General features: G+C 32.6%; 1 protein-coding gene across 13 annotated transcripts in view; it reads left to right on the plus strand.

The window, feature by feature from the left end:
• LOC105490348 (dystrophin) overlaps positions 1–12,929 on the plus strand; it is a 2,266,916-nt gene that overhangs the window by 317,597 nt on the left and 1,936,390 nt on the right. For all 13 annotated transcript variants that reach the window (XM_071089080.1, XM_071089088.1, XM_071089087.1 and 10 more), the window contains exon 2: positions 5,689–5,750. In XM_071089080.1, the coding sequence (XP_070945181.1) occupies positions 5,689–5,750 (62 nt within the window). The remainder of the gene's footprint in view (positions 1–5,688; positions 5,751–12,929) is intronic.

A 12,929-nucleotide genomic window follows, 5' to 3' on the forward strand; every position in this document is an offset into this window, starting at 1 on the left:
AAGGAAATATCATTTAAAAAGGGTTTTTCTAGGCTGAGTGTGTTGGCTCATGCCTGTAGTCCTAGCACTTTGGGAGGCTGAGGCAGAAGGATTGATGGAGGCCAGGAGTTTGAGACCAGCCTGGGCAACATAGGGAGACCCCATCTTTACAAAAGAAAAAAAAATAAAAATTAGACAGATGTGGTGATGTGTGCCTGTAGTCCTAGCTACTGAGGAGACAGAGCTGAGAGAATTGCTTGAGCCCAGGAATCTGAAGTTACAGTGAGCTATGGTGGTTCCAATGCACTCCAGCCTGGGGGACAGAGTGAGACCTTGTGTCAAAAAAAATTTATTTTCTTGCACAGATTATGGCTAATTGCTTTATGTAATGGGAATAATTATTAGTGTTTATAGAACTATTTTTCTGTTTTTTCCCCCCAGTTTTTAAATGCTTTCACTTACATTGTCTTATCTGATAGCAGAGAAGAGGTCTTGTGGAGGCCTTTCAGCATCTCACTCCTAACTCTCAATGCAATTTCATTCCATGCCACTCCGTTTCTCACATTTTAGAGGGCAACAAAACAGAATTGCATAGTGAATGAGCATGTACTTTCAGTTTCTTATCGCTCTGTCCTTGTCTTACTGTCTGCTTAGTGAGATTCATCTTTATCCTCCTCCTACCTTTATTCCTTCTTTACTTTCTGTCATTCTTCTAAACTCAACCTACCCATTACCTTCTCCAAAATATCTTTTCTCCATGTGGCTACATATTCCTTTCTCCGTGCTCCTATAATACCCTTTAAATTTATATATATTTTTGTTTATGCAAAATGTTTCATATTTATCTATGATGTGTCTGTTATCTACCAGGCTAAGAGCTCTCCCAGACTGAATCTTGTTTATATTTTCAGTAACTAGTGCAATGACCACGACATAGTAAGCATTCTGTAAATAATTATTCTATAAATTATTGCATAAGTAAATGATCTCATTATATCTTGTCAATAGATCTGTGAGTTAAAAAGCAATGAATATTCTCATTTCACAGTTAAAGAGGCTGAGGCTTGGCAATTTTAAGGCCACAATTCTCATAAGTCCTGCAAAGTGACTGGAAGCCCGTTCCACAGATTTAATGTTCTCTCAGTTTGCCCAATATCATTCTTCTGCAGCAACTTGCTCTTGTGAATCATGAATATTGCAGTTTAATATATCCCACATTTATACTCCTGAGGGACTAAGGAATATAAAAGTTATTAACAAGGTAAAAGTTCATTGTACTAATCTTAAAAAATATGAAAGGCCACATATACTGAATAAAAATAACTTTATTAGAAGGAGTTAAAGATTTCTGAGAGGAAATACAATTTTTATGTCATGTTAGAAAGCTAATTTTATATGGGTTTTTCCCATAGAGAGAATAAAATAAAACATTGGTCAGTTTTTGCAATTTATGAAGTAGTAGTTCTTCACTTCTTGATATCTCCAGGGAACTGTTTTCAAGTAAATTTTCCTAAGAGATATTTTCTTCTTTGCCTTTCATATTAATATGCACATGCATATTTTTATTAGTAAAATAAAATCAGTTATAAACAAACCCTAAAGGAAATGAAATAGAATATGTGCTACTTGAAATGACTAAACAGGAGCACATAATCATTTTGTAATAAAACAGCTATCACTTTATTCTTTTCTCATTTGCTTTGTTGCTGATTGCACATTAATATTCTATAGTTTTACTATAGACTATGTGACTACAGAAATACACATCATGTTAACGTATTAAAATAGTTTCTAGAACAATTTATATATGTATGATGTGTATGTATAGTGGCTTTAGGTTAACTAAGGGTATACAACTTAAAATAGTCAACTTTTAAGCACTATGACAAATAGCAATAAAAATATATCAAGTCAAGTAAATAAGTATAACATTTTACCATAATAAAATAAAAATTAAAAGGCACATGACTACTTGGGAAAATCCATTCATTCATTGACTAAAAGTAAGTAGCTTAATTTACAATGGTGATCGTTAACTTGGATTTTATGGTAATAGGAGTTTTCTGCAGGGAGGTCAGTGAACTGTATGAAACTATATGCAAATATATATGTGTAGACATTTTTCTGTAGAGAAGGTTCATTATTTTCATCAGATAGTCAAATGGAGCCCATGACTTGAAATGTTTAAGAATTACCAATATATAATTATCTCATTCCAATTAATTTTAAATATTAAATGCTCAATAGATACATGAGCAAGGATATAAACAAGTATTTTGACAAAAGTAGAAACATGCAGAATAAATAAATGCATGAAACATGTTCTACTTCATTAGTAATCAAATTAATTATAATTAAAGCAAAAATCAAATATCTCCTTACATCTAAACAAAGCAGCAATACCTCAAAAGACTAAAGCAGCAAGACTCCTATCAATGACATACCTGCTGATGAGATTATAATTCCCAATATCATTCTTTCTGGTGCCAGTAGAAGTGGGTATGATCACTTGGAAAGTATTACAAAGATGTTTAGCAAAAGTCATAAAGGTTTTCATAATGTTGAACTGATAATTTATTCTAAGACAATTATAAAAACAAAAAAGAAGTGAGTGCATGAACATGTTTATTGTGATTAGTCTCTAATACCAAACAAAAGGAAAGAGCAGCCTGTATGATCTCTATGATAAAATGAGTGAAAAAGAAAGAATATTATTTTGGTTATGTGAAATATATATTTATGGAGAATTTAAAAGTGTGGACATAAAAATTTTGATTGATTTTTGGATGTTAAAATATTTCCATAATGGTATATAAGACGAAAATTGAAATACCAAATATCAATTAGTAAATGTAAGAGCATTATTATTTGAAGTATCAACAACCATATCATCCAGTATCATAAGGAAGGTTCATTATTCAGTTCTAGATTAGTTCATACAGACATATAAGTTATGCATTGAAAAATTCCAGGACGCTATTCACATAGGTTACAACATACACGGAACCTCCTTGAGTTGCTCAAAATAGAAGCTCTGATTTCATGGTTATTTTGCATTTGTGTTAATATGTTCACCTTTTGTGACTCTGATTATGTTATGGTATTCTGTATTGTTAATTATGCAATTACAATGTAAATGATAGATATCTGGTCAATGTGAAAAGCCATGAACTTTGATTCAGAAAATCTATATCGAGTTCATTTCTGTCACTTAATAGCTTTATTCCTTCTCAACTTGTGTTTATATATAAAGTAGTAAATTACATACAGATTGAGATGACATAATTGAAACAACTTTATGAATAGTAAGACACTAAGGATTGTTATACATTTTATTATAATACAATTAATTATATTAATAATTATTATGTTGAAGAAAATATATGCTACTATACCAAAATAAAACAATAATTCATTGAAGACATATTTTTCTTGTATTAAAGACATAGAGGTAAGAGAGGACAGCCAGCGAAGATGTTTATATGTTGAAGCTCACATTTAGTGTTATTTACACAGTAGATACGTAACATTTTGCACATAATGTCAAGATTTTCGTGCTGCCTTTGATGCTTGCCTAAAAAATGCTCCTTGTTCATATAACTGAAAAGGATAAACATGTTGTTCTACTCCGTATTTTTCACTTAAAAGCCTCTAGATTAAATCACTTCAAAAGACCTCATATGAGCTTTTGGCAGAGGGTTTGGGGTATGTTTCAAAGACATCTGAATGTATGCTTTCAACTGACTCATTTACTCTCTGCTTTCTGACAGAAGGTATGCATGCACATGTAGGAAAAATAAGTGGAATTGCAAATAAGGTCATTTGCTTTTAGGAATATATGTATATACTATTGATACATAGATGTATTGACCAAACTTCCTCCAGAAAGTCAATGAAGATGGTTTAATTTTGACCATTTTGAAATGTTCCATTTCTTTTTAAAATTATTTTGCAAGGGTTAGTATTAATTTTATGAAAGTAAAGATTTGAAGGAAGCTAGAATAGGTTTGAAAACTATTACTATCTGTTTTTATTTATTCACCCTTGTCAACAAAGGAAATACTTCCATATTGTAGCTAAGATTAATTACATACCATATGCATAATGTTGATATTGACCATACATATAGAAGCTTCTGGGAATAACACAATTAAATAATAAAAATGTATTTGTAATGCTAAATAAAATTTCTCACTTAAGATGAAATTTTGAAATTTATGTATTCACTGTTATTTCTCATATTGATTAAAGGAATCTACTTATAGATTAATATTGTGATTTAAAGATAAACAGATATTTTTAGTGCATGCATATATTTGTGATGAGAAAGTGATTCCTTATCATGTTTTTAAGAGAGGCAATGGAGATTTACTACTGAAAAAAATACGAGAGCAAACATGATTACTTTGTAAAGGGCATTTCAAGAACAGTTCTTTTGATCCAAGTAAATAAAATATAAAATGTATAAATTTTAAATATCTCTCAGATACATTCATTTACTGAACATTAACTAATATGATTATATTTACAATAATTAAAAAATAGTCTTTGGCTTGGAGAAAAACATTTTAATATATCAAGATTGATGATTTTTCTGTCCATTTGACTTAATACTAATTTCCAGTTTAGGGACAAAAAGATCATTTGTAGAAACGAATTCTGTGAAGCTGTTTTTTAATAATTTTTCTCCCTAATCCCTTAGTATAAATCCTTGGGGTTTTTTTCTTTGAGTATTTATATGTAGGCCATGAAGAGTATCATTTGCATTTTTATTTGAAATTTTCTGACTTTTAGATGAAAAGAGGTCCTAGAAATTATAGAGTTGTAGAGTCTCCCCTCCCTTAAAGCATTCACGTATTTGTCAAATTTATTTTCTGAGCTCTTAATTTGTTCAGACAGTGTGCTAAGCTCTGGGAAGCAAAGATAACTAAACCATGCTCCTGCTCATCAGGAAACCTCTTCCATAGTGAGAGCAGGCCCATGTTAGAGAATGTAGATGCTGCAAAGGAAGGAATAGTCATTTCTACATGGTCGGGTGGATAGCATGGGGAAAGCCTCCAAAACAGTTTTTCAGAGTAAATGACAGCTGCGAGTTTCTTTTAATGATACTGGAGTATCTATTCATAACTGGGGAATAAATACTACTATTCAGATGAGACTTTTTTTCTCTAGTCATACAGTATTTGAATGACTATGGGTTTGGTCATATTAATTATTTTTCAGATACTACAAATCTGAGACAGGATCTCACTCTGTTGCCCAGGCTGGAGTGCAGTGCTATGATCTCGGCTCACTGCAACCTCCACCTCCTGGATTCAAATGATTCTCCTGCCTCAGCCTCCCAAGTAGCTGGGATTACAGGCGCATGCCACCATGCCTGGCTAATTTTTGTATTTTCCGTAGAGATGGGGTTTCGCCATGTTGGCCTGACTGATCTCAAACTACTGGCCTCAAGTGATCCGTCCTCATCAGCCTCCCAAACTGTTGGGATTACAGGTGTGAGCCACCGCACCTGGCCATTTTTCAGATATCATTTTAATTTGGATATCCCAAACCAGCATCACTCATGTTTAATTCCATTTATCAATGAATGTAATACTAAAGGTAAAATAACATTAACACATAATAATGGAAAGTTACTTTGGTTGTAAAATAAGAATTATATTTAAAGTTGCTTCTTAACTTTTATTTTTTTATTTTGCATTTTAGATGAAAGAGAAGATGTTCAAAAGAAAACATTCACAAAATGGGTAAATGCACAATTTTCTAAGGTAAGAATGGTTTGTTACTTTACTTTTAAGATCTAAGTTGTGAAATTTTCAAAATGGACTATGTACCTGTGTATCTTAAAAATCCGTGTTATTTTTCTCATACTGTCATTTTATTTTAGCTGTCCAAATCTGGGAACATTATGTTCACTCTTATTTAAGGAGTAAGCAGCAGAAGATATGGCAAAGATACACGATTTAATCATATAAAATGTGTGTCTTGGATTATTCTTGACAATGTGAGTTTCTTTAATGACATGAGTCATCAGAGGTTATAGCGGCAACCTTCCATCAAGTAGCTAGAATATGTCACACAGTAGAAGAAGATATGAGGGATTTTTGTTGTGAAAATTATTTTTTTGTCCCTCTTCGTCTTTATCAAGTTCAAGAAAAACAATATAATTGCTTTGGGTGTATTAAGCCACTATAATTTAGAGCATATTTCAAATAATTAAAGACAATAAGTTCATCTTGTATTTCTGCAGTCATCGATCCATACTCTTAATATTTACTCATTTTGCAAATACAACTCAATTTCTAATCAATAGCACAACTCTAGATGATTATAGGTGAACACAGAGCAAGATATTCTTACCCCGAAAAGTAGTATTAGGAATACAATATATGGAGGTTTATTGGTATGTCAAGGTTTAAAAGACTTGCATTTTAATTATTATTCTCGATTTGGGTAAATCAATCAAATGTTTGGTGAGTTAGCTTTCTTATGTTTCCATCATGAATGGTTATATATGTATATTTTGATTGCTTAATTGAAACATCAAATCTAGATAATGGAAAAATAAAGCTAATAAAATATGACCCTTAAAGCCTAGACTTTAAGAGTGGCATAGTTTTGATAATAGATATTTTGTTTCTTATTGTAATGATTTAAAGAGTCACTAAAAGTGAAAATTTCTAGTAAAATGCCCAATACTCTTAATAGCTATGAATTACTCCCTCTATGGGTCTGATTTTGTAAAAATCATGATAATGGATCCAAAACAATCCACTAGGAGATCCAATCTCAAAAGTTCTCCCTTTCCTATGACAAATGTTTTTAGAATATTGTCTGTTCTTTGTGGTATTTGGTAGCAGAATGTTGCCATGTACTGTTTAATATAACTTACTGAATTTTAACTAATAAAAGTTCATTTTATTTAGTTGCTGAATTAATAATAAATTTCTATTATAGACATAAAGTGAAACATATATTTTAAAAATGTTTTTTAAATCCTCAACTTTTTTAGCTAAATGAAATAAAATATAACAACACAAATCGAGAAGAATAAATTTAAAATAAGCCCAGGATATTTAGGATAGGTATTCATAATTCTCAGAATATTTATAAGATGGGTATATATGGTTTAATTGCTGTATATACTGGCATCATTTACATTTTTAAGTTTTGGAATTCTGAAGCAGACGAGATATATTTTCAAACAAACATACAGACAAATCAGAATTGTGAAGAGATTTTTCTGAAATAATAAATGTGACAATACTGTGAATCTTTGAATTGAATCAGAGTAATTTTTAAAAGGTGTGTAAACATGACAAGTACTGTGTATCCTCATTTCCACAAATTGAAATAGATCTTCACTCTGTGCATTATCATTTTTCCATTATCATTTATCACAACTCACCTGTTAATATACAAATCAAAGCTTGATATCAAGTCCATCCTCTATTTATATATTGTTAGCACTGCCTTAGAGCAATTTGGTATATTTTTTTCTGTCCTTATGAATGCCCATATCTTAAAACTGTAAAATATTCACATATATGAGTACATTTACTGTTTTCTTCCCAAATATTTGCATCCTCTAATTCAACTCACACTTTTCAGTTATATTGCAAATGTTCTCCCTAAGTCTGTTATAATTGATCAAAAGAGTCACCATTCTTTCAAGTACAGAAATTCTATTATCAAGCATATCCTAAGTGTCAGGAATAGAAATAAAAGTTTAGAAAGACAGAGGAGAAAACTTATTTAAAGGTAAAATGTGTATATACATGTGCACTAACTTCTAATTTTGAGAACTTGGAAAGAATATTTTTCCTCTTACTCTTTTCTGTCAAAACTTCGGCAAGTGACTACATTGTTTTAGACACTTTTGAAGAAGATGGGAATTTAGAGGAAGCTTGTTGATTCAGTTTAAATCACTTGGTGATACCAAAAGATAAACATAATCATGATATATATCATCATTTGGCAATTTATTGCATCGCTGCATATGCCTTTCAGCAGAATTCTAGCCCTGTAGGATACACAAATTAGTTGAAGTGGAATCTCCTGATCTCATGGAGCCTGCACAGTTATTTGGGAGTTTTTGGTTAATTTCTAAATGGAGTAGAACTGAGTGGGCACAGTGTGGGTGGTCTGAGAAAGCAGTAATCTGAGCTAGAGGGAATCTGGTAAACTTTATGAAGAAAGCTCTAAAATGTGAGCCTATCAAAGGCAGGAATGTATATCTTCTATATAATCTCAATGTTTATTACTAGTGCACTACATAAATAGAATAAAGACACTAGGTCAGTAGTACAAATCATTAAATCTATGCTAAATTTAGAAATAGAAGAAAAACTGAGTGGAAAAATTGTGCTGAAGAAGACTTTAAAAAGAGAAAAAAGGCAATGAAAAATTACCTGCCTGTGTGGTAAATTAGACACAGGCACAGACACATTCATATAACCATAAAAATGCCTCACTAATAAACCTAACTCATATTCATTTTTATAGTCATATTAATGTCTGTCTGTGTCTAATTTACCACACAGACAGATGATAATTTTTCATTGCCTTTTATATACACATTTATATAATATTTGTAAATTATAGAGAGACAACAAAATATTTCCTTGTTATTTTGTAAAGCTACGGAAGGGATATTTTAAGGAAATAAATGTGATTAAATGTATCCTTGTTGTTGTGGCGTCATTTGAAGCCAAATGTGTCTAATCTAACTGATTTTTCACTTTCCCAGTACCATTTTAAAAATAAGCCCTCTCTTTTTAAAATAAGTCTTCTATTAACCTTCAATTCCAAAAAATTCTACTAGAATGTGATTTGTCACATCTATTATATAGAGATAACTGAACAATATTTATCTCCACATAAACACAAAGCCATTTCTAGATAAGATTAATTCAGGGTATATATTCTTTCCATGTAATTTATTGATATGTTATAATCCTTTAAAAAGCCTAGTGTATACTCTATGGCAAATATAATTTGCATTATAAAAATCATGCTCATCCATGCAGGCTTATTAAAGGAAAGTACAGTTTTCAAATCATGACCAAAAATAATTTTGCCATAAAATGTGCTTGATGTTTGTATTTGAGAAAATTTTTATGGAAAAAATGTTTACTACTAGATCAATTGAGAGAGATAAACTATCTCCCAATGAGTGATATGATGGTTTTGATCCTATACTGAATTTAGTGATCATCATTATTTCCATACTTCACTCTTCTGTCTGACTTTTTTCCAACATAGTATGCATATTTGACTTAAATGAAGTAGAAATGTATAATTAGTTTTGTTTAATGTCTTCACAAAAGCCCATGATATGATGATAGTGTTCCTGGACCAAACTGACGGTTGGGCTGCTTATTCTTGTGGCCCAATAAGGAGATGCAGGTGAACTGGGAAAGGAGGGAGTTTTTATTTCTGTAACTGGTTACAGGGAGAAGGCCTGGAAATTATCCCCAGACCAACTCAAAATTGCCAAGTTTTCCAGAGCTTATATATCTTCTACACTATATGTCTACATGTAAGTGTGTATTCATCTAAAAATATAAGTGATTTACTTCTTCTAATCTATAACTAAGATCTGATTACTGAAGACCTTCCTCTGGAGACTCAGTAAATGTACTTAATCTAAATGGGTCCAGGTGCTGGGATGATTACCCTTATCTTATCTCCTGATAAATCATGGAGTTTGGGGGAGTTCCTTCAGAACCCAGTAAACTTATTTGTGGAGGCCTGGGGAGTCTCTTCAGACCCCCAATAAAACTTTGTTAATACTAAAAGGGTCCTGTTAAGAATTCCTTCATTATCTTGTCATGCTTCAAGGCCCAGGAAAGGCTTGGGCAAAACTCTTGGTGGACTTTTGTTACCTTCCAGCCTTTGTATAAGAGCACTGGCTCTATCAGCTTTTAATATTTAACTTTCCCACTCAGTCAGTGCTGAAACAGTTGTTATGGAGGCCTGCGTTAGTGAGACCTGGCCTGCCACAATAGTTCATTTACCTCTTCATTGCCGCAACGTATATCTCTACATTAAAAAGCCAGGACTCGCCCTCTTTGAACAGTATTATGTGATAAAATAAATTGATATGACATACTTTTTGCAAGATTTATTTTTAATTTACCTTTTAGCCAGCATGATAAGCATGATGTAGTATAAATTAACACTAAACTTGTGAGTCAGTAAAGCAGGCTTTCTGTTTTTAACCTTTAAGTTCAGGGGTACATGTGCAGGTTTGTTATATAGGTAAACTTGTGTCATGGGGGTTGGTTATACAGATTATTTCATCACCCAGATATTTAGCCTAGGACCCATTAATTATTTTTCCTGATCCTCTCCCTCCTCCCACCCTCCACCCTCCGCCGTCCAATAAGCCCCAGTGTGCGTTATTCCCCTCTGTGTGTCCATGTGTTCTCATCATTTAGCTCCCACCTATAAGTGAGAATGTGCAGTACTTGGTTTTCTGTTCCTGCATCAGTTTGCTAAGGATAATGGCATCCAACTCCACCCATGTCCCTGCAAAGGATATGATCTCATTCTTTCTTATGGCTGCATAGTATTCCATGGTGTATATGTACCACATTTTCTTGATCCAGTCTATCATTGATGGGCATTTGGGTTGATTCTACGTCTTTGCTATTGTAAATAGTGCTGCAATGAACACATGTATGCACATGTCTTTATAATAGAATGATTTATATTTCTCTGAGTATATGCCCAATAATGGGATTGCTGGGTTGAATGGTAGTTCTGTTTTTAGCTCTTTGAGGAATCACTACACTGACTTCCACAATGATTTAACTAATTTACTCTCCCACCAACAGTGTATAAGTATTCCATTTTCTCCACAACCCCACCAGCACATTATTTTTTGATGAAGCAGGCTTCTTTACACCACTCTCTACCTTAGGAGAAAACGTTATATCCATCCTTTAATTTATTTGAAAAGAAAGGTAAATATAAAATTGAAATTCTTTGAGTCTTATTTTTCTTATATGTTCATGCCTACTTGTAACAAAACATATATTAAAAGGGCATTATAAATAGTAAATCATATGAACAAAAAATAGTCCCATTTTTGTCATTATGTAACATATTTTCTGAATTGAATTTAAAAATGCATATATTTATGAATATTTTTCTACTGAATCTCTCCTTCTTATTTACTTCTATTATTTTCCATGCTCTCATCTGGTCTTCTTGAGAACATGTCATTTTAGTTGTAATCATTGTGTTCCTAACTCCATAATTTCATGATGTTATTGAAACACACATGAATTTTAATTCTGCAACCTAGTTTGTAATAAACCATATTTCCTTGTTTCTCTACATTGGATGAATCTGTTCCTACAGCAACTAGTAACCCCAAAAATCTGACTGGTGAGAAATTCAATCTCCATAACATTTTGCATTCTTCTGCTTCTTGCCACTTCCATTCTGAATGGCCAGGTAGAGTCCAGAATACTGTAAGTGTCCTGGTTTTCAGTGCATTTTGGTCGTAGCTGATATGCTTAATAGCCAAGTAACATGATTACATAAAGGACAGCTTGTCCACAATGCCATGCCTTGTTTTAACACAGAAGAGCATTTATTCATGTGTTATTATCCTACTACACTCTGTATGCCAATTCATGTCCTCAACACGTACACACAAACACACACACACAAACACACATGCACACACACACACATATACATGCACCCAATAAGCATGTTATATATTTAAAATGAACTTAGACTTTTTTTAATAAAAGGATGATACTGGGACAAAGTGGCAAAACATTATTTCAGTGAAGGAGGTAGCAATATATATGTACCTTTCCATTGTGTAAGTTAATTCTAAATTTGTATATAACTAACACATTTATATATAACTATTGTACAACGTGCCTGCTTTAACAGAAGTAATCGAGAAGAGCTATTGTGCCTTGGAAGGTTTTACATAGATCTAAAATTACCCCTGTGCCCCTGGCTTCCTGTTTCTTTTTATCTGATAATAGGAAGAATTAAATCATTAGAGAAGATGACGTACAGTGAACTATGTCTCTGGATGCTGATGAGCAGCCTGTACAAGACTTTGGTAACAATTGAATTATTTAGTGCAATTATTTTGGAGAGATGAATATTGATACAGGAAATTTATAGAAATCCTCGTTTCAGAAATAGTGAGGATTGGGAACTTTTTGTTTATGTATACCATCATGTTAATAATCCTACTGAAAATTATATGTATATGGTTAGTTGCTCCAATAATCATATGAGTCAAGTATTCAAGATGAGTAAAATGTGAATGTAGGTGACTTGCTCACAGTAAATGGAAGAGATGAAGCTAGAACCCAAGAAAATGGACTCTAAAACTCATGATATTTCCATACCTATTATTGTTGGGACAACAATCCCACCTACCCAGTGATGCATTTTTGGGACACATCATAAAATTGGTAAGTCCTATGAGAAGCAGGCAGCGGGGCTGGAGACAGTGAAGACTCAATAATAGGCGGTATTAAATGCTTGCTTACTAACAGAGGCTTTAATCCACCTTTGAATGTTTACTAACCCCAAAATGCAACCCTTGTTTAGGGAGTTTTTTAGTTGATTCTTTCTGAATGATTTCTAATACAGACGCCCCTCAACTTGTGTGGTTAGGTCCCTATAAACCCATCGTAAGTTGAAAATATCACAAGTTAAAAATGCCTTTAATATACCTAACCTACGAAACAACGTAGCTTAACCTACCCTCCTTGAAATGTGATCCCTTAACACTATCCTAGAGTTGGGCAAAATCATTTTGCACAAAACCTATTTTATAATAAAGCTAGCTCATGTAATTGAATACTGTGCTGAAAGTGAAAAACAGAATGCATGTATGGGTACTCAAAATACAGTTTCTACTAAATGTGTATCACTGTGCACTATTATGAAGTCAAAAT

The sequence above is a fragment of the Macaca nemestrina genome, chromosome X (assembly GCF_043159975.1).
Source record: "Macaca nemestrina isolate mMacNem1 chromosome X, mMacNem.hap1, whole genome shotgun sequence".
NCBI lineage: Eukaryota > Metazoa > Chordata > Mammalia > Primates > Cercopithecidae > Macaca > Macaca nemestrina.